The sequence below is a fragment of the Kogia breviceps genome, chromosome 10 (assembly GCF_026419965.1).
Source record: "Kogia breviceps isolate mKogBre1 chromosome 10, mKogBre1 haplotype 1, whole genome shotgun sequence".
Taxonomy (NCBI): domain Eukaryota; kingdom Metazoa; phylum Chordata; class Mammalia; order Artiodactyla; family Physeteridae; genus Kogia; species Kogia breviceps.
The window spans coordinates 68,431,067-68,454,082 of NC_081319.1; the positions used below are offsets into that span (position 1 = coordinate 68,431,067).

Sequence of the window (23,016 nt, forward strand, 5' to 3'; positions counted from 1 at the left end):
CCCTAGCCCCAGGGAGGCAGTGTCTCCCGCTCACAGCTCTATAAGCAGCTCCTGGAGGACCTCAGCAGAGCAATCAGAGGGGTTTCCCCAGCAGCAGCCCCGCAGTGAACACACTCCCAGTCTGGGTCTCACCGCCAGCTCTCTGCCAAACATAAGAGCGGTACCCCTCCTGAAGAGGGGCGGAGGGAGGTTCCTGAGGTTGGGCCTGAGCTGATTGGAGGCTGGGGAGTCCCCAGGTTCTCTGTCGGGGAGAGGAAGGCTTGGTATGGAAGGTGGGGAGCGTTAGCAGCTCCCCAGATGAGGACACTCTGGTGCCCACAGCAGGTTCCAGCTGGAAACACCCTCCTGGCCCCAACCTCTTGGTGGGAAGGGGCTGGAGGGGGCACAGGGTACAGGGGAAGCTGAAGAAGGACCTCCTGTGAGGACAGGACTCAACCCAGGGCTCAGGCATCAGGAGGTCACTGCATCACCCTCAGGGCAAGGGTGCACCCCACACCCACCACTTCCTTGGGCAGTCTATCCCGCATGTGCTTCCCTAAATCTCTCTTCCCTGCAGCTTTTGAATCCATGCATATTTCAGCCAGGGCCACCACCTGGAGTCACAGGTTCCTAAATAACTACTCTCAGGGCCCCCTTCAACCATTCCCTTCTGTCTGCCCTCTAGGTTTGAAATTTGTAACAATAATGGCCTTCCCTCTACAGCTTTCACAGACATTCTCCCATTTAAACCTCACATCAACTCAGTGAGGGAGACATTTGCCACAATGCTCACCTTATGGTGACTGAGGCCCAGAGAGGGCCCTGAACAAGGCACATCCAGCAGTGGCTGAGGGTCCCAGCCGCAGCGCGTCAGGGACTGGGGACCAGGAGAGTGGGGCAGGGGGACGGGAAGAACAGGGCTCTGCAGAATGGCCAGGCCTCCTGGAAGCCGCCTCAGGGGCTTTCTGCGGAGGAGGGCTGGGGGCTGACTGTCCCCTGGGAGGAGGGGAGAGGGAGGGAGGGTTATTACACATAAAGTCCTCCATGCCTGCCTCTGACATGGCTACACCTTCAGCCCACACAGGGCAGCCAGAGGGCCTTTGACACCATAAATCTGATCCCATCACATTCTGCTTAAAACCCTCCACAGGCCACTCATACATCTGGAGTGAACAGCCACACTCTGTCCTGGGACCCAGAGCTCCTGCTGACCCAGCCCTGCCGCCTCTTCTCCTCCTCTGTGAACAGCCTCCTTGTTCTTCAGATGCACCGAGAATGTTCCTGCTTCGGGGCCTTGGCACTGGCTGTGCCCTTCACCCACAATGCCATCCAGGCACCTGGTTCCCTTCCTCACTTGCCTGGGTCTATATTCAAATGCCCCTTCGCTGACCACCTGGTTTAAAAGAGCTCTTCACCTCCTCCATCACTCTCGAAACCCCTGGCCCTCTGCAATTTTCCTCCACAGCACCTGTCACCTCTTGAATTACTGCTTGTTTACTGTCTTTCTCCCCCTTTAGAAGGTCAGCTCCATGTGGGCAAGGATTGTGTGTGTTTTTGTTCCCTGCTCTATTCTTAACCTAGCCTAACATATGACTCACTAATTATTTGATTGGTGAATGAATGAATGAATGAATGACACTATGCTTAAGGCCATCATTCGGGCTACCATAACCTCCGGTCTGAACTGTTCCATCAGTCTCCTAACCATTCTCTCAGCCTCAGGCCTTGGCCTGCAACCAAACCTCCACTCCACACCCTAAGGAATATTTTAGCCCCCAAATCGGGCCAAGGCACCATCCTGCAGGATCAAGCCCACGCTCTTGGCCTCAGCCCCTAATCCATCCCAACTCCCTCTCCACTGACCCTCTCCCATGCCAGAAGCCCTGCTGCATCCATGCCAGACATACCTGAAGTTCCAACCACACCTGTCCTTTCCACTGGAGCACTGTCATGGCTCCCTCTCTGCCTGCAGGACACCTCCTCCAGGCAGCCACACCATGTATGCCCTGTCAGAACCGACCTCTCCCTACTCTGAGCCCCCACACACCCTCGTCTGTACCTCCACCACAGCCCTCCCACACCCCCAACTTGAGCTGTGACAAATCATATGCATGTCATACCTCCGCATCCAGGAAGGATCCAGATTTATTCACTGGCAATCTCTCCCATCCCCACCACCTGCTCCGGTATCTTGCACAAACTCGGAGCTCCATACGTATTTGCTGAATCCAATGGAACCAGTTCAAACACAGCCCAGGGAGAGTGCCCATTAAGAGGGGCCTTTCCTCCAGGTTGCTGCCATTTCAGGATGCTCTGAGGACAAATGGACCTTTAAGTGCCACTTAATTGCAGTACACAGGAGCAGCTGGCCCCACATTCCACTCACCTCTCCTTGGGGGTTGCCTGGGAGGAAACGGATTCACGGCGGTTGAGAGGTGACCAGGGCCCTGTTAAAATGACAACGTAACGCCTCTGGTCCAGCCACCAGCCCATAATAGCAGCTCCTGGCCCACCCAGCAGCTTGCATGGTGAGCACACGTGTGGCCACCCCCATGGGTGAGAGCAGCAGGCACAACACAGCCACCAATGAATTATTTATTCCCTACATTGTTAGCACAGCAGAGAGAGTAACCGTGTCTCCAGGCTTCAATTAAAATATCAAGGCGCCTGCACCGTCTGCCCGGCCACATGCCCAGCTCCCACCAAAACTGGCAGGCTAGCACCTCCTGGGAAGCTATGGCGCCCCCAAGGCCAGCTCTACTGCCCCCTCCTCTGCTTCCCAACAGCCAAGTCCTGTTTCAGCACCATGGACAGTGGCCCCCAGGCTCCTCTGGGAATCTGCCCCTGAGACACCCCAACACACCTTTCAGGGCTCTAAAAGACCATTTAGTAAATCGATGACCTGAAAGAGCCTTTCCAGCTTCCCAAAGCGGCCCTGGGACAAGCCTTGGTGGGTTCTTAGACTAACTCCCATTCTCCATCCGCTCCCAGCCCACCCCTACAATACTACAGCACATGGCTAGAAGGCAGGAGTTCAAGGCCCTCACCTCAGCTCCTCCCCAGGCTCCTTGACAACTCCAGGCAGGTCACACCACCTCCCTGGGCTCCACTTTTTTCACTCGGAAAATGCAAATGACAGTGGCCAGGCTGTGACCTCAGGGATTGTCACAACCAATGGAAAGGGATTTTGACACGGTACAAATGTTGGCCATGCCAGAAGAGGGCTTTAATTTCATACGGGTGGGTTTCTTCAACCTTCCCACCCCTATCCCAACCTGGAAAACCCTGATTCTAGGGCACAGGCTCAGGATGAAGAAAAAGCTGACAGATCCTTCAGGAGCTGGCTGGGTCACAAGCTAACTAGGTCACCCACGAGATTTAATTCAACAACCCCCGGACTAGAATATGAGGCCGAGTGAAATCAAAGTGGGCGAGCTGAAAAAGAGCAAGAAATTCCAAACACATGCCGCTGAGAACTGTGGAATGAGCAGAGGCTTCAGGGATATAGGCAGTGCTGCAGGCCTCCACTGCTTTCTAGACAAGCCTCAGTTTCCTCACCTGTAGCATAGGGCCAGTGCGACGGACTTCCTAGCCGGTGACTTACATTAGATAACCTATGTGAAACTCCTGACACAGGGCCAGGCACATAAATTCAACTATTCATTTTATGAAGCACCTATCAGGTTCCAGGCCCTAGAGATAGAGCAGACAAGAAAAGGGACACAACCGTGCCCTGTAGAGCTGACATCCAAGTGACCAATACTGTTATCTATCAGGATGTCAGGAGACGTGGCATTCGAGATGGGCCTTTGAAGCACAGGTGGAATTTCCAAAGCAAAAAAAAAAATGTGGCGGGAAGGTGTAATCCCTTTAGGGAAATGTTTGGCAGTTTCTCCTAAATCTAATCATTCATGCAGCCAAAGAGCCAGCAATCGTATCTACTCATATTTTTATGTATCAATGAGCACTAATGTCCACTAAAAGACATGTATACAAATGTTCAGAAGAGCTTTATTCCTAATAGCCAAACACTGAACTCAGCCCAGATGTCCAGCAGCAGCAGAATGGGTAAATGAATGCTGAACTATACAAACAATGACACAGTGGAATAGTGCAGAGCAATGAAAAAGAGCAAATCATCAAAATACCCAGCCACATGGGGGAATGTCACAGATAATGTGAGTGAAAGAAGCCACACACAGAAGACTGACTGTATGACTCTGGTTGTATGAAGTTCAAAACCAGACAAAACTAATCTACGCTTTTAGAAATCAGGCTACCGATTAGCCTTGGGGAGGGAGGGATGTGGACTGGGAGGGGCTCAAGGGAATGTTCTAGGGAACTGAAAATGTTCTATATCTTAATTTATAAAAGCTCATCAAGTAATGCCCCCGAAATGTGTATACTTTACTGTGTATAAGTTATGCTTCAATTATTTTTTATGTAAAGAAAAGGTAGACAGAGCATTCTTCAGGGGCTGAGGGGACATCAGAAGCAGAGGTTAGCAGATTGGACATTGCAGGGGCTGTAGTCAGGGGATGACCCCGGGGAACTGGACTGGAGCTGGCAGGGGCTGGAGGGAGGGCTGGAGTTGAGGTGCACAAGACAGGTACCAAGGCAAGGCCACCCTGGGAGCCCTAGGGCTCCTGCCTCCTTCTCCAAGACCCCTCTTGCCATGCATCCCTCCTGCCCACAGCAAATGGTGCGAGTGAGGTCATCTCCCCTCCCTGCTGGACTGGCCCCCTGCCCACACCCTCCCTCAGCCACCATGCTGGATTGCAATCCTGGAGCTGAATTTCCTGGGCTTTGGGGGCTTTCCTCCTGAGGAGGAATCAAGTGAAGCCACAGTCCCCCAGCCTCCGGCCGGCAGAGTCCAACTGGGCACCTCTCCCCACCCCCGTGCTCTATGCCCACGGCATCACGGAGGACACCTTGTTCTGCTTCCTACGCTGTACCTGCCACATCCACCTTTCCACCCACGCCCAAAGGGAGCACCTGAACACCTGTCACTCCCAGGATAACCGCTTCGATTAGGTAGGGCCCTGCCACCTCCTGCTTCCCAGCACCCAGCACCCCAGCCTTCACTGCCACGAATCCTTGTGGAGCGAGAGCCCCCTGGATGTGCACAGACACGGCCGAAGAAGCAGCTCAGAAGCCTCACACCCCACCAGCCACCAGTGAGACACGATACGAGCCCACTCTCTCCTCTGGGCAGCTCCTGAGCTGAGGCCCAGGGGCCAGCTCGGCCCTACCTCCCACGATCCACTACACGAAGCTGCACGGAGGCCAAGTCAGAATCAGCCACAGGACCTCCTCTGGGGCCACGCTCCCGGCCACGGGGCGCCACCGAGTCCAGCCGTCACCCTTTGCTGGCAAGAGTACAATAAATTACAAACACACTGGCCCTTTGCCCCAGCACGTGTCTGTAGGAATTCACCCTACAGAGACCTGCAGAGCGGCCAATCACAAAATTACCCATCGTGGCTCTTTGTAAAAGCACAAGATCAGAAACTACTAAGTGTCCGTCCTGAGGAGACAGGAAGCAGGCAGTCCTGAGGGCCACACGAAGCCCTTTCGCGCTGACCGAGGCGAACCCCAAGAGCGCTGGGAGCTCACCCAGCATGGGCTGCGGGTGTGTGAAAGTGGAGGGGGAGAACACACGTGTGCACACACACCCCACGTGCTGGTGAATGTTGCCTGGAGTGTGTGACACGGCAGTCACGCTCAGGCTGAGAGCTCTCTGGAAGGCACGCAGGGGGCGGTGGCTGCCTCCAGGCGAGGCTGGGGATGGGGTACATCCTCTGGCTCCTTTGAACACCCAGGGGAAGGTCTGATGCGCTCACACAGTAATGCTGTCATTGAAAAGGAGGCCGTGCCTAGGGTGCCCCAGGTCCCCCAGCGGCCAGACAAAAGGCTCATTCCGGAGAGAGAAGCATCTTTAAAGGAGACCCTGTCAGGTCCCCAAACACACACACCCTCTCTCCCCCACCCCCAACTGAAATGCTTGAGAGAGGGGTCAGGACTCAAGGCCAGGAGAGCCCAGCAAAGGTGGCGGGGGATTCCCTATCTGGTGTTGGGAGGCGAGAGGAGGGTGTCCTGGTCCAGGCTGAGCGGCCAGGCCCAGGTGGGAATGGGGGCAGGGAAGGCAGGTGAGGGGGCTGCTCTCCTCTTATTGAGTTTGTTGTACTTTCCTAATTGATTTTGTGTCTATGTCACCGGGATACTTAGGACCATCTTAGAAACCACTTAAGCAATTTAAAATAATCAAAGTACTTAGAAGGCACTTAACGTTTCCTCACACTTCAAGCTTCCCATAAACCCCTTCCAGCTGTGACCCAAGGCCATCCTGCTGTCAAGAGCGACCCCTGTGGGGAAGGCAGCAGCCTGGTCAGGCCCAGCTCCTGCAGCCCCAGGCAGGTGGGAGAGCCAGGCCCCCACAAGCACACCAGGCTCACTCCCTCTCTCTCTCTCTCTCTCTCTCTCTCTCTCTCTCTCTCTCTCTCTCCCTCTCTCTCTCTTTCTGTCTCTCTCTCTCTCTCTCTCTCTCTCTCACCACCAGGCCATTGGATGCAGATCCTTCTCTGCCTGAAATACCCTCCCCTGCCCACCAGCACGCCCCTCGACCTAGCTAATTGTGTCCTGGCTGGTGAACCTCAGCTAGTTGTCCTCTTACAGGAAGCCTTCCCTGATACCTCACCCCCAAGGCGGGTTAGAGGCCCCTCTCACCCACCCCCAGGGCACCTTGTCCACCCCCATTAGAGCACCCATGTCACTGTCATTGAATTACTGCCCCGTTCAACTCCCAAGCTCAGGGTCCTTGGCCCAGACTCCGTGTTTCTAAAGCATGGCACAGTCTGCACAAAGCAGGGGGCCCTGATGTTTGTTAAGCAAAACAATGAATCCGGGCTTCCCTGGTGGCGCAGTGGTTGAGAGTCCACCTGCCGATGCAGGGGACACGGGTTCATGCCCCGGTCCGGGAGGATCCCACATGCCGTGGAGCAGCTGGGCCCGTGAGCCATGGCCACCGAGCCTGCGTGTCCGGAGCCTGTGCTCCGCAATGGGAGAGGCCACAACAGTGAGAGGCCCGCGTACCGCAAAAAAACAAAACAAAACAAAAACAATGAATTCAAGCATGACTTCACAGATGGCGTCAAAGAGGACATCCCTCCTCTGGATGAAGCCAGAGCCCAGCCAGGCTGCGGCCACCCTGGAGACACCACAGGCTATACCCTAGGGAGTAAAGGCCAGCCCTGACTGAGTCTTCGCCATCATCATTATCCCCATTTTATAGATTCGGGTATCCTAGCTCAGAGAGATCTAGCAACTGGTCCAAAGCCACACAGCAAGTCTGTGGCAGAGCCAGGAGGGGCACCTCCAAATGCAGGTCCAAGAAGCTCCCGGGGACTTGATGAAATAAGAAGACTCCACACAATGACTGTCTCCTTAGCAGGGCTGGCTTAGGCCCAGGCACCCCGGGAACAATTGTGTTAACAAGCCCCTGGGGATCCCAGTGGTGAGGCAGGTTTGGAAACCACTGCCCTGGCACAAACTGTGGGGAGCAACACGGCAGCCTCTGGGATAGTTCAGGAAGTTTATTCCCCATGAGTCTGCAATTCCGCTCCTGGGTGTGACCCAGGAGAAACTCTCCAAGAGCACAAGGAGACACTGGCAAGGATGGTTACACAGAACGATCTTTGGGGAACCTGCCTAGGTGACCACACAGGACAGACAGTAATCGCACTGGGCACTGTTTCAGTGGCGAGCTACCGGGAAAAGGAAAGGAACAAAGAAAACCGCAGAGCAATGTGACATTGAGCACCTACAGAACACACACAGTGTGATCCTGTGTCTATCACATGTACAACAGGCAAAACAGAACTAAGTATTATTTATGGAGAGATATATGTATATATATGTATATTTTTCAAGTGCACAGGAATTAAACAAATTAAAAACAGCCCATACAGGACAGTGCTGGGGCCGTCTCTGTGGGGGTAAAAAAAGGAGTGGGATGAGGAGACGCAAGGAGGGGCCTCTGATTATATTTGCAATGTTTTTTTTTTTAAAAGAAAACAAGTTTTGACACAATTAGAGTAAAAATATCAATATTTGACCAAGCCAGGGGGTGGTTACAAGGGCAGTTCATTATATTATTCTCTATAATTTTCCATATGCTTGAAAGAGTGCATTATTAAAATATATGATGCCCGGTGAACGAGGGAAACCCCTTCCTTTCAGACCCACATGGGAGAGGCCTTTCATCTTTAGTAAAATAAAAGGCTCTTTGTGAGAGCTGGGTGCACCCCACTTCCCTGCACCCCACTTTCCGTAGGTCTCCTCTGTGAACTGAGGTGATGGTGGAAGCCACGCCCCTCACAGCCCCACCCCCCCAGGCCTAAACTTCAAATGTCTCCCACCTGGAATTCACTCCTAAGGGTTAAGCTTTGTCCTCTTCCTGCCCCTCTGGGGTGGGGGCCACATTGGATTCCCTGGCAGCTTCCAGAACCTGAGCCTGGAACGGGGGAGGCTGCTCAGCCTGGGAGGAAGCTGCACTGAACACAGACGCCCCCTGCCGCCTGCAGCCCTGACAGAGGTTAATGCAGCCCTGTCCTCTCCCCTAAACCACAGCCCCAGGGGGATGGAGAATGAGATAAGAGCTGCCTCTCTTTGCTCTGCAGCCCTAAAAGGAGACATGGAGGACCATCAGGGCTCCTCTCCACTCTGCCCAGGGTGGGGGTGGGACCCACGGGGCTCCCGTCCTCCAGACAGTTTAGCTGTGATGAGTTTAAAATTTCCCTGGGCCCCGGGCCTGGTGGCACCTTCACTGTCCCTGCACTGGGCCAGGGCTGAGCGGAGCTCAGGCCTCCAGGTCACCCTGGGGCACCTCTCAGCAGACCCCAGGGAGAAAGGGAGGCCCAGGGAGGACGGAGGTCCAGGAATGAGGGATGAAAGGAGGGGGCGGGGAGAGCAGCGCATGAACACAGGGCACCGCAGCTACTGTCCTTGAGCACCTCTGGGCACGAGGCCCTGTGCTGGCCACTCTACATTGTCCCATTTAACCCTCACAACCACCCTCTCCATTTCACAGACGAGAAACTGGGCTCAGAGAGGTTACGTGACCTGCCCAAGGTCACAGAGCAGTACGTGGCAGAGCCAGGATTTTCCCTTTTTGAAGCAGGTCCACACCCCTGTGCCTGGCCTGGTCTCCCCACAGCCCTGGGAAGGGCACAGAGCCAGTCCTTGTCAACCCACGGGTGAGCAAAGTGGAGCCCAGAGCAGCATCAAGGTGTGCCCACGGCCAGGCCATACCTCCCAGGAAATTTCTGGAGCTCTGTGGGAGGCAACCTGAGTCAGGAGTGGGGGCCTGGGTGGATTGGGCGCCCACTAGGAAGTTCTCAGTACTGAGATGCCGACGACCATAATCCAGGTGTGAGGCAGGTGGGTGTCCAGAGTGGGCACAAGGCTGGGGGGTGCCCGTCCAGGAGCAGGTGGGCTTGGCAGCCGCTTTACATCCTACCTGAACCACGGGGCCCCGGGATGAGGCTGCCCCAGGTCACCCGGGGAGGGACCCAGACAGAGCCAGAGAGTCCAGAAGGGACCAGGAGGAAGAGAGAGATGGGAGAGGCCATGAGAGGGAAACAGAGAAAGCTGCAGAGCGCGACAGAATGAGTCAGAGGGCTGGGGAAACATGTACAGAGAAAGAGGGCCTCAGACTAAGGGTGTCCCTGCTCCCCTCCCCCGACAGAGCTTCCGGCCAGGACTCTCCACAGCAGCCCCAGCACCAGGAGGCAAGGCCTGGGCCTGCATCTCATCACCTCATCCAACCCAGGCCCCCTGAGCGGGTGGCAAGTGAAAAGGTCAATTGGAATATAAAGCAGAATTTTCCTTCTTTTCATTTCCAACACGTCTTGGTCATAAAAATGCTAGTTTAATAATTCGGGGGAAACCGAAAAGTACACAGTTCAAACCGGGCTGGGGAGGGGGGAATGTAGTGTAGGTTTAGCCCTGCAGCCTGTGACCCCCACCCATGCGGCAGGCACAGCTCCCTCGTGTGGTCCAACTCCTGGTCCCAAGGATGGCAGGCTCCCTGATTTGTCTTTCTGTCTGTATCCAGGCTGGGCACCAAGAGAGGTCCAACCCAGTCCTGCCCTCAACGTGCTCATGAACTTTGGGGAGACCCAAGAATGCCACACGAGAAACCCCATGTACCCCAGGATATCTGACCTTGGAGGGTCAGGAAAGTCTTGGATGTAGAGTCAGGGCTTGGAGGAGGAGCCCGACTCTGCCCGTCAGGCATCAAGGAGGACATTCCAGGAGGAGGGCATGGCCCAGGCAAAGGCGGGGAGGCAGGCTTTGGAAAGCACGGCCCACGATCAAGGAAGGCCACGGGTGGTCAGCCTGAACCCTGAGGAGGAAGCTCATCGCTCCTTCTGCAGGAAAGGCTCCAGGTAAAGGACAGGGGTCAGAGCCCACCTAATCCAATGCCCTCGGCTCATAGAGAGGGCAGCCAACCCACCCAAGGTCACACAATGAGTCAGCAGCAGAGCCAGGCCCAGAGCGCAGGTCCCTAAGTTATGGGAGACTTCTGGTAAGGGGACCCTCAGCCCTCCCCAAGCGGGGAGCCGGAGATCAACCTACCATCCCCCACACCTAACTGGGAGGGTCGGGAGGACCCCAGGACCGTCACACAGGGGGACTCGGGTACACTCACCAGAGTCTCCTCTGCCCAAAGTCAGCGACCTGCCCCTCCGCCCCACAGAGCCCCCCACCCTTCATGGCCCAGACCACACACCTCCTCGAAGGCCCCTTGGATACTCTGTCAGCAAGAGATGAGGACAAATATTATTGACCCTACTGTGCGCCTACCCTGCCACCCGTTCCCCATTCTTATCATTCTGCATCCACACCCTGAAAGGTGCATGTGATTCTGCCCATTTTACAGATGAGATGGTGAAGTCCAGAGAGGCCCAGTGATCTGGGGCCAGGATCTGAGTGACCTACTATGTGGCCACCTCCAAGGCCATTGCTCTGGGCTGCACCCCCATGGCCAGGCACTCAGCCAATATCCAGAGTCCCATGCCAGGCACTGCCCTGAGCTCTTTCTATGTATTCCTCATGTAATCCTCACAAGGCCCTATGAGGTGGGGGCTACAAGGGTCCCCAATTTTACAGACAAGAAAACTGAGGCACAGAGAGGGGGCTCCCAGGTAATAAATGGCAGAGCAGGGGTATGAACCAGGCCATCTGGCCCAGGGCCCATGCTTTGACCACTGAAAGCTACTGCCCCTCAGGGTCCCCGTCTGCCTCCCTCCTGTCTCCAGCTCTGTTCATCCTCAGGTCAGGGAGCGGGGAGCAGGGAAATGAAGGAGGAGGAGTTAGAAGAGGTACACGGGGCTTGGGAGGGGGAGGCCAGAGGCCAGCACAGGGAGAGCCAGGAGAAAGAACTAGCCTCTCACATGGGCTCTACCCTTATATCTCCTCCCCATCACCTCTGTGGCTTCACAAGGACTGGTCAAGAACCACCTACCTATTTTACTGAAGGCCTGAGAGGCTCAGCGACTTGCCCACGGTCACCAGAATCCTGCTAACCCTCCTGCCCCACTACCCTTTGCAGCTAGAAGGAGCAGACGTGGGTTTTGGAGCCCCCTTGGTCCTCCTCTCCCTGGCCCCAGGGCTGTCTGGGTCCTCCCTCTTGATCTCCCAGGTCAAGTCATCAACCAAGCACAGTCCTGCCCCAGGGCCTTTGCACTTGCTGTTCCCTCTACGTGGAAAACTCTTCCTCCAGATATTCATAGGGCGACCTCCTTCACTCGACTCAAGTTTATGCACAAATGTCCTCCTTCAAAAAGTCCACCTCCGGGCTTCCCTGGTGGCGCAGTGGTTGAGAGTCCGCCTGCCGATGCAGGAGACACGGGTTTGTGCCCCAGTCCGGGAAGATACCACATGTCATGGAGCGGCTGGGCCCGTGAGTCATGGCCACTGAGCCTGCGCATCCGGAGCCTGTGCTCCACAACGGGAGAGGCCACAACAGTGAGAGGCCCGCGTACCACAAAAAAAAAAAAAAAGAAAGAAAAGAAAAAAAAAAAAGAAAAAAGTCCACCTCCAACCATCCTAAGTTGGCACCCCCACCCCCCCATGACTTTCTAGCAACCTCCTTGCTTTGTCCTACAAGGAACTACTCTCCTGTGACAATTACACGTTTATGTGTTTTACCTGTTCACTGTCTGCCTTCCCGTCAAACGTGGAAGCCACGAGGGCCAGGCCTCCATCTGCTTTGTTGCCTGCTTTGTAAAGTTGCTTAGCGTGGCGGTTCTCCACCTGGGGTTGCACGTGAGTATCACCTAGGGAGCCCAGGCCCCATCTCACATCAATTAAATCCAAAATCCTGGGGTGGGGCTCGGATACCCAGGAATTTTAAACTCCCCAGCTGATTCCAATGTGCAGCCAGATGGAGGCCACAGCTCTAGCAGAGCGAGGCCCAGAGGAGACGTTCAATACACACTTGGTGAGTGAATGAATGAATGGATTCTTACAGATGGGCCAACCAAGGTCCAGGTGGGGGACAGTGAGCCAGAAACCAGCAGTCATGAACTTGAGCTTCCCCAGGCTCAGCCCCACCTCGGCCCCTCCACAATGTCACACACCTCGCCCAGGGGCCCTGTCAGCCCTACCCAGGCTCCAGGAGCCCACCAGGCCTCCCTCCAGGGCATCTCCAGGAAGTCTACCCAGAGGCCCCCCAAAGGCCTCCACTCTCTCCTTTTCATTCCCAGTAATGAGCCTGTTTGCCAGTCCAGTGATCAGAGCTGAAACCCTCTTGCTTCCAGTCCCAAACTTCCCGTGTTCAGAGAGGTCCTGCAACCCAAAGGTGCACATCAGAGGAAGTGGGCTTGAGAGGGCTGCGGGGTGGGTGGGGGCACTCTCTGGAGAAGCCAGATGGGACGGGAATATCGGGACACTGAGGAGGACTCAGAGCATCCATCCAGCGGCCAGCTGAGCCTCCCAGCAGGTGTGCAAATACAGACCCAGCCCCAGGGCTCCTCACCACTGGAGGTCCAGCAATCCAATGCTCCCCAGGTGACTATGATGAGCTGCCAGGCTTGAGAACCACCAGGCGATGCAACCTGTACCCCAGTGCCCCACCCACAGGGAAGGACTTGCCGGGAGCACAGAGAGAATTGGCAACTCAGTGGTCAGGGCTGTTCCCCAGGGCCACATTTCCCTCCCCTCACCTCCCTCCTCCCCACTCTGTTTAGATGCTGGCCTGACCCTGGGTCTTGAGGCCCCCTCCCCAGACTCCCACCACAAAGGGACACCTAGGGTTTGGGGGAGAAATGCTGTAAAAGCAGAGGGAGGGCTGTGTGGTCCTCACCTCAGGAGAACAGGCTCTTGACAGTCACCCTCAGCAAGACCACCTCCTACACCTCCTCCGCTCCTCCCCGTCCCCCTCGGCTGCCCAGCACTTCACACCTTAATGTCTATCCAACCTGTTCTGGTAACACCAGCATCGCCTAAGCACCCACTAAAGGCTTTGCATACTTTATCACTGCTGCCAAATGAGTATCATCACACTCCTTTTTACAGATACAGAAACTGAGGCTCAGAAAGGCCACACAGTGAGTATTGCGCCAGATCTCACCCAAGACTATCTGATGACCAAGAGAAAGGAGAGCAGAGTGGTGAAAAGGGTAGATTCAGGGTCAAACAGCCTGCGTTCGTAGCCCAGCTCCGCCACTTACTAGCTGTGTGACCTTGGGGAATTTGCTTAGCTGCTCTGAGCCTCAGTTCTCCATCTGCAAAATGGGGATGACCATTGTATGCCTACCCCTGCAGGTTGCTGTGAGGATTGGGGCAGACCCTGACACAGGATACATGCCATGTAAATGCTGTGATTATTTTACCCCAACAACCTCTTCAGGAGGGCCCCTCATTCACCCCCAAACATTTACTGAGTAAGCCTTCTTGGGACAAATCTCTAATAACAGCCAACAGTGGGACATGGGGATACCCTTTAACAGGGAACAAAGCATTAAGCGAAAAGAATTCTGTAAGTCAGCAAGGAGCTGGAGGTATTTGGGAGGAGGAAACAGGTGGCCCAGGGGTCACCAAAGTGGTGGGCACTGGTGGCCAGTGGCCGGACCCCATGGTAAAGTGAGCTTAGCTACACTTATCCCCACAGTCAGGAACTCATGCAGGCTCTGCAGACAGGGGCCACTCTGCTGTCATGGCAGAGTTTGGGGAGACATGGGGGCTGCAAATGGCTCACTCTCCATGAGTCCCTTCAGCCATGATTTCCTGAGGGCCCCCTATGGACCTGGCATCTGTTAGGGTCCTACAGGCGCAACTTAGAGGCCAGCAGGGGTCAGCTGATGGTCTCTGTCTCATCTACTTAATTCCAAGGGCATAGCTCAAGAGCAGTGCTAGACAATATGTAAATGAACAGGCATAGCTGCGCTCCCATAAAACTTTACAGACACTGAAATTTGAATTTCATATAATTTTCCTGTGTCATGACATATTGCTTTTAATTTTTTTTCAACCATTTAAAACACAGAGACCGTTCTTAGCTCATGGGCCATACAAAAACAGGCAGCAGGCCAGAGGGGAAGCCAAGAGAAACAAGAAAACAAACAAAGAAATATGGACATGACCTCAAACTGTGGTGAGGGTCATGAAGGGGAAGATGGGAAAATAATATAGAATAACTGGGGGATGGAGGGTGTTTCTTTGAAGAGAGTCCACTTAAACTTTAGGTTGAATGAGAAGGATCCAGCCTCAAAGAGTAGGAAGAGAACATTCCAATAGAGATGGGACAGCAGGTACAAAGGCCCTGTGGTGGCAAAGAGCACAGTGTCTTCCAGGAACATAAAGAAAACAGCAGGACTGGTATGGAGTGCACCCAGGAGAGGCAAAACGATGTGGTCAGGGCACCAGGTAGCACAGGGCCTGTCAGACTGGCAAGCATTTTGGAAGTTTGCGTTTAATCTAAGAGCAATGCAAAGTCAAGAACAAGTTTAAGCAGCGTGGGGAGCAGGTTGGATTTGGCTTTTAGCAAGATCGCTCTGTTAGCTGAGCAAAGGTTGGGCTGTGGAAAGGCCTGTCTGGAAGCAGGGAGAGGAGAGAGGTTTCTGCCGGATCCGGGTGAGAGCGCACAAGGTGGGGGTTGAGGAGACTCCAGCACGAGGACGTGTCCTAAAGGAGAGACTGCAGGATTGCAGATGGTAGAAAGGCAGAGGTCAAAAATGCCACCAAGTTTCTTGGCCTGGGCGCTACAAGGACAGAGCTGTCTTCAAGGAAGACAGGCAGGCTGTGGGAGAGTGGGTGGACCCTCTTGAAAGTTCCTCCTGGTTGTGCAGTGAAAACACTTTCAAGACAGGAAAGCCACATCCTCAACAGAACATGGGGTATCAGCTGAGCCACAAAGGTTCCCCAGGAGCCCTGGGCCTGGCACTGAGGGGCAGACAAGCCAAGCACCTGGCAGGCAGCTTTTCTCTAAAAAGCACCACAAACCCTTACAGCACTCACAGCCCCGCGAGGGACAAGCCCTCACAGGCCAGGCTGACGTGGCACAGAGAGCCAATGTCGCCCACCAGTGTCCCTGGCCCAGCCTCTCCTAGGAAGCTGGGCACCTGCCCTCCTCCTGCTGGCTGGCATCCCCTCTCCCACCTGCCCCTTCCTGCCCTCCCTCCACTCCACCCCAGTCTTAGTGTCAAACCCCACTGTGGTGACAGCCAGAAAACCCTCATTACCTGCAAGTTAAGTTGGCCACTCAGTCTCCATACCACAGGGAGACACCTGAGGCCCAGCAGATGGTCGGTCCTCTCCAGGATCAGCCTCAAAGGTCACCATCTGTCCCTGCCCACCTGATCCAGCCTCTTCCACATCAATGGAGTCTCTCATGCTGACTTAAGGCCCAGCTACAAGCTGTGCAATGACATTTCCTGCAGGCTGACTGTGTGCCAGGCACCAGGCTAGGCCTTTTCTGGACATTAACTGTTAATTCCCACACCAGGCCTAGGAGACCACTATCATCCCCATTTTACAAAGGAGGAAACCGATGCACAAACAGGCTAAACGATTTGCCAAGGTGGCAAAAGCTGTCTGGTTCCAGTCTCCAGATTCTTAACCACCATGCTAGGCCATATTCCCATCTTCAAGCCTCAGTTTTTGTTGTTAGTTTTTTTTTTTTTTTCTCCACTGCAAAATGAATGAGGGACTCAATGCAATGATTTCTGGATCCTTCTGAGCTCTTACAGGTCAAGGATTTGAAAACGGTTTCCTTCCAGGGCACTTACTATGTTCTTTTTCCCCCCAACAATAACTGCTCTCAGGAAAAGATCTCACTGGCTCATTCATACTATGGTGTAAGTGACTGGTATGGTGAGTAGATATGGTGGATATGGTGAGGTAACTGGTGGCACAGCGATTCAAACTCAGATCTGACTGGCTTCAGAACCTGGGCTGTCCCCACGACATAGTATTGTAGAGGCCACATCCTCTGCGTTAGGCTCTCCTCTGAAAAGTATTCTTTACCTCCATCAATATTCCCTTAACTAGGAGAATGGAGCCAAAATGAAGATGAAGGACTGGGTAGGAATGGGGGAGTAAAGGATATAAGCTGTCAGGCCCACAACTTCCCAAAGTCAGGGCTTCTGATCCCTAATGAAGGCCTGGGTTTGAGGCCCACTTCGAACCCAGTTGCTTTGCGCAGGCAGTCTGGAAGGAGTCAGTTCTGGAAGCTGGGACCTGACTCCCAGCCCTGGCCCGTCCCTTAATCAGGGCTCATTTTCCACAACTGTACGACAGGAAGTTGACCCCTCCCAGCTCTGGTAGGTGTGAGTTTTGCTCATATCCTGGCCTTGAGGGAACCCCATCAGCATTCTCCAGGCAGGAAATTACCCCTCATGCCCCCAAACCCAGAGCTCCTCTCTAAGCTTTGCACAGGAAATCCACCTCACGGAGGAAAGAGAGCTGTAATCACAGCCTCCGGGGGAAGTTCCCAGCAGACCTCACTAACAGCCTTGGCAGGGAGCGGGGCTGGGGCGCAGCGATGCCCTTTGAAACAGACACCTGACACCGCAACTCCCCTGGCCCCCAAGATGCCCCTCCCTCATCCTTCCCTGCCTGAAGCTCTGCATCTGACCTCCCTCCTCAAAGTTGAAGCTTTTTGTCTCTGTAAATGGCTTTTCAGTTTCTGGCCCAGCCTCTCATTTCTACCAGTTTAATTATTGAGGAGCCCTCTTGTCGCCAGCCTGGAACATTAACTCTGTTAAAAGGGACCCAAGGACTTCGGACCATAGCCAGCTGTCTCCTTCTGGCTCTCTCCCCATCTCCCCCACCGCCCATCCCCTTTCCTTTCCCAACAGGCCCCTTCCGTGCCCCTTCCTTCTCCCTTCCCTAGGCCTCTACCTCCCAGTCCCATCTTGCTCTCTGTGCAGGACAAAACCCAGGCCACGCCACATTCAGATGTGATCAGATGAGCAGCGGAAGAGCCCTTGGCTGGTGAGACCCTTTGGCCCCAGACCCCCTCACCCCACCAGCGACCTTCCCCATCCTGGGAGAGGTCAGCCCAGCAGTCACAGCCCACTGCTGTGTGGGGCTTCCAAGAACCCGCTTGAAGATCTAATGCTGACAGTGACCTTTCTTAGAGCCTTGGCCGTGTGTCTGGTGACACCTCTCAGCTCCTTTGATCTTTTCCACCTCCCTATAATGTGCATACTGGTTCCCCTCTGGGACATGGTGGGGAAGGACCCTTACCAATTTCATAGCCCCAAGGGCCCAATCACATTGTTTTATCATCTTTATAAAACACTTTTTAAAACACCCAGACTCACCAAGGTGTTTAATACAAAGCTCAGAAAAGGACACTGCACCAGCCCCACCTGTAGTCTGGTCTTCTCAAAGGCTGGGGGACTGTGCCCCACTCAGACAGGATGACAGCTGCTGACCCAGGTCGCCTCACCTCCCAAGCCCAGGGAAGGCAGGCTGAATTGATGACACAGCTCACCGAAGCCATCACTAGGCCCTGGGACCACAGAGCCTTGCTTCCCCTCCCCTCTGGGTCTCCACTCCTCACTGCAGAATTGGGCAGGTGGAGGGACTGGACCAGTTTCCCATTCCCCAACCATCCCACCAACAAATGTCCCCCAGCAAAACTGCTCCCCAGGGGTTGGTCGAATTGCCCACTACAAAGGCAAAGTCTCCTTCAGGTCTCCGGCTTCAGTGTGATTTTGCATCCTTCAGAATGCATCCATTTGTTTTTAAATTAAAATAGTGTTTTCATCTGGATCATCGAGCAAAACCAACACTACAGGAAGAAGGCCCCAAGGCAAGGACTGTACAGCACACGTGGCCCAGACCAGCCTATGGCAAAGTTCCAACCCCACCCCTGCTGTGACAGGACAACTCCAACCACCTTTCTTTCCCACCTACCCCCACAGCCTACACGGGGACATTCGCACCATTCATCCCCACTTCTACCCCGGCCCCCAGAAATGCCCTCCAAGTACTGATGCATCATGGGGTTGGGCAAACGTGTTCCAGAAAGGGTCCAGGAGAGACGGCTCCAGCCTCAGCGCTTCCCATCCTGCATGAAGCCAAACAGCCTCTCTCTGTCCACTCCCTAACTCTGGAGCCTTTGAGGAGACAAGGGGCCAATTCCAGAGGCCAAGAATCTAACACCAGAGTGAAGAAGGGACCCAGAGGCTCCCTTTGTACCTCCCTTCCTCCTCCCTCACCCTATTCTCTCTCTCCCTCTCTCTCTCTCTGTCTCTCTGTCTCTCTCTGTCTCTCTCTCTCTCTCTCTCTCTCTCTCTCTCTCACACACACACACACACACACACACACATAGCAAACGAGGAGGCTCCCAGAGAGGAGCAGGCACATAATTATTGGTAAAATGCTTGTAATGTTTTTCTCTCTACCCAGTAGCTTTCAGTAGTTTTAGCAGCTTAGCGAAGCACTTGGCTCCAATTGAATTGCAAATCAGCAGCTCCTGCCCCAGGAAGAGGAAAGGGAGGCGGTAAAGAGGGGGCAGGGAGGGATTCCAGAAGGAAAGGGGAAAAGGTGTGCAAGGAAGAGGGGAAGAAGGAAGGTAATGAGACAGGGAAGCTAAGTTCAGGGCCAAGGGCACCAGAAACAGGGACTGCCCGCTCCTCCAGGCCTTTTCCCATCCTTATCTCCGTTCACTGCAGGCTCGGTAGCCAACACCTCATCCAAAAAATCAGGACACATCTTCTAACTATAATCTTGAGGTGGAGCGGGAGGGCCACGCGGGGCTTTCTCAACTACCCAGGAGAAAAACAGATCTTTCTTGGCAATTGCAATTATTGAAAAACAATATCAAAACAGAAGTCTTGCTTTTTCTCCCTGGCAATCTCCAACGTTCACATTCACACTCTATGTTTATCTTTTAACCTGTCTACCTTTCTATCTACCTAAATTTCTACTCGTCCATCTGTCTGGGTTTTTTATATTTCTGTCTGCCCATCTCCTCCTCCCTTCTGTCGTTTGCCAGTACTTCCTTTCCCCTCCTGGTTCAGAATTCCCCGCAGAGGAGCGGAGCTGATCAAGGAGCTGGCAGCAGCAGGTGCTGTTTCAGCACCACGGTCAGCACCACGGAGCTGGGTGCTGGGTCCCTCCTCACCACAGGTCAGCCCCAAATTCTCAGATATTGCTGGGGGTGCTGGGAAACACACTCTCTCCTTCGGATTCAGGGGGAGAAGAAGAGAAAGGAGCTGGGCAGGCACTAACCTTGAAGAGGCGAAGGATGTTGGCCACCATGATGGAGACCGAACTCCCTGAAGCACCGATGACACCCACCACGCGCTCAGGTTTAGCGATGATGGGCGGGCCGCCGCTGCCACAGCGGACCTCCGTGCCATCCTTCTCAATGAGCGCCTGCACAAAGGTCAGCGACTGCTCCAGGGCATGGGTGTCCCTGGAGCACGTGTCCAGTATGCGGGCGCCCAACGTGATGTTGGGCAGCAGGTCCGGGTCATTGTTAATGCGATCTAGAGCGAAGAGCATGGCCTCCAGCCGGTGGATGCCCTTTTCCTTCTTGAGTTCTCCGCAGGCCTTGCCCTCTGAGCCCCGGCCGTGCACCGGGAACAGGCCTCCCAGAGTGATGTCACCATCTATGCGGATGGAATTCATTTGAGGGTGGCCTTTGGGCTTCCCCAGGGAGGAAGGCACCCAGGGCCCAGACAGGCTGAGAAGCAGGCAAAGGAGCAGCCGGGCCCACCACCAGCCCCAGCCCCTCTTCCCAGGCATCTCGGAAATCCCTAGAGACCCATGAATGGCAGGCCTCCCTCCTAGCTGTGTGGGCCCCTGGCCCACAGCCTGGGGGAGCAGGGGCAGAGCAGCCCCCACAAGTCTCCAGCGCAGCTTCAGCAGCAGGGCGGCTGATGGCAGCCAACAGGCCGAACCATGCTGGTGCTTCTCACCCCGCAGGCAACGCTCAGTTACGGGCACAGGCCATGCTCCCAGGCGGCAGGGAGTGCCCGGTGTGCAGCAGAGCTCTGGGCTTGGTCCCCACGTCCTGCAGGCCTGTTCTTGGTGGATGACTGTGAAAGGAGGAGAGTGCTCCTAGCTTGGCAGATCTTGGCATCAAGGAGAAAACAGCTCCAATGCTCTCCTCTTACCAACCTTAAAGAGAGAGAGAGAGAGAATCAAAGAGAAACCCAAAGAAGACATTAGCAATTCGGATCTCTCATCAGGAGCCTGAGAGCAGGAGATGCTGGAGGTTATGAGCCAAAGACTCCACAAATCTCCTGAACTTGGTTTCCTCCCAGCTGCTGCTCGACGACTTTGGTCAACTGGGAGAACTTGAGGCAGAAATTGGGTGGTGTTTGAAGATTTCTTAAGGCCTGCGCCCACTACCATCAGACCCGAGGCCTCAGAAAGCACTCTCCCCAGGCAACAGCCTGGGAGGCTTGGGAAGAAGAGAGGCCCCTCTCAACACTCACCCACAGGAAGGAGCAGGCAGAAACCGGTCCCACGGGGCACAGCCCATTTCAGAGATGAGGAAACCAAGGCCCAGAGCAGGAGAACACCTGACCTGTGTCACACAGTGGGTGAGCAGCAAAATGCTGCCTGGAACCCAGCTTTCCAGTTCCCAGCTCTGGAACCAGACACCCTTGGGCTCCTTGAGGACTCAGAGACAAGGAAAGCCAACAAGGCCCCAGGAGAAGTCTGGCTGAGAGCTGTTCAGCCCGAAGGTGAGGGAGAAGCTGGGGCTGCTGGGGTTTGGGGTTCTCCTGATGAATTGGGGAGGGCTAGGTGGACCCTCCCATTTCCACCCCAGCTGCCCACCCACTGCCGGTGGGGGGTGGTGGTGGCCGGTCAACCCAACTGAGGCTCATTTTCTCTTGCTGGGCCTCCCTCCCCCTCCCCTCCCCCTCTCTAAGGGTCTTTCTCTCTTAGTTTCTCTTTGCTCCTTCTCTCTTCCCCACTTCCTCCCTCTGAGAGTGGGGCTTGGGTTCTGGCCTGAGCTAGTGCACATTATGATGATGATCGTCGTTATTATTGTTGTTGTGATTAAATATTTATCTGCAAGGGTGGAGGAGAGAGTACCAGCATTCCTCATTCTCATGGCTAATTTGGGCTAATTTCCCCAGGACTTCCTTGCGTGGGCCCAGCCTTCCCTTACCACCAGCAACCTCCCTCCCCTCGACTCAGGAGGCCCCAGGGAGAAAGGCAGAAAGCTGAGCCAGGGCTTGGCTAGGGGGCGACCCCAAGGCCCCCTTCCCCATGGGTTTGTCAAATGAAGACCAGCAGCCACTCGCCCGTTCTGTGCCTCAGTTTCCCTAGCCATTTGGAAGAAGAGCTTGTGTTTGGGTTGGGAGGTGTCCCTGGAAATATGGTCCCTCTATCAAGACCAAGTGGTGGTCTCAGAACCACCCATGCCCCACCCCACAGAGGTCCTGACTGCTCCAGGTCTGCGCAAGGGCTAGAGGAGGAGAGGGCCCACACCCCAGGATCCAGCCTCAGCTCCCGGGTTTCTTCTAAACCCTCCCCCCACATCTTACCCCCCCGCATCAGAATGCTCCCTCCTCCATTTAGCTCCTCAGAGGCCAAGAGTATGGCTCTTAATTCTCCTCAGCCCCCTTCTGCAGGTGAACCAGTAGCCCAGAGGTACCACGTAACCCTGCCAAAGTCAAACAGCAAGTCAAGGCGGGTGAGGACTCAAAGCCAGCACCGTTCACACTGACAGAGCCTGGGGAAGCTGGCAGGAAGCCAGGACTCAGTGATGACCTAGGGCTGGCGGTAAGTGCTTTGGGGAAGGCTTAAGAGCTGTTAAAATACAGGAGAGGGGCAGCTACACCTGTGTGGACCCCTCATCAGCACTCACCCCTTTGTGTGAGTGAGTCATCAGATCTCTCTCCCAGGGAGCTGTGGGGAGTGAGGGGATGGGGGATACTAGCTGCGGAGGCCAGTTCTAGGGGATTCAGAAGAGAAACAGCAGAAGCCTTAGACCACCCCACAGTCCTGCGGCTGCCCTGCTGGAGGCCACACTTGTCCCCTGGGGAGCCCTCAGTTTCAACATCTGTAAAATGGATGGGCTGGAATAAGACCCAGTCTGGAGGCCATCCTGTCCCTGTAGGGGCATTTCAGTTGTCACAACGATGGGAGAGAGTCACCTACTAGGCTGCATCCAGGCAGCGTCAGAGATGGCATGGGCGAGACAGCCCGCACAATGAAACACTGTCTTGTCCAAACGCCCTTTGTGCCCCACGGAGAAATAACAGCAAAGGACAACATAGTGCTGTGTGCCAGCCACCATGCAGGTGCTTCTCAGGTGACACTCACATCCCTATGAGCCAGGTGGGATTTTTATCCCCATCACACAGATGACGAAGCTGAGGCACCAAACGTCAAACCAGTGACACAGCCCAGGGACACAGAGCTTGTGCAGGCCGCCCAGGCCCTGACCACCCCACCACGCTTGGCCCCGAGGGTCTCTCAGGCCCTGCCCAGTTCCCACATCCTAGGAAGTCATGCTTGGTTTTCTTGAATTTCAAATGGAGGGATTTTTGGCAT

At 54.8% G+C, this 23,016-nt stretch overlaps 1 protein-coding gene across 1 annotated transcript in view; it reads right to left on the reverse strand.

Moving 5' to 3' along the window:
- The window catches only part of GRM4 (glutamate metabotropic receptor 4), a 115,029-nt gene that overhangs the window by 82,975 nt on the left and 9,038 nt on the right, over positions 1-23,016 (reverse strand). Inside the window, 1 exon segment of the mRNA XM_067006046.1 lies at positions 19,729-20,622. Within this exon segment, the coding sequence (XP_066862147.1) occupies positions 19,729-20,247 (519 nt within the window). The 5' untranslated portion in view covers positions 20,248-20,622.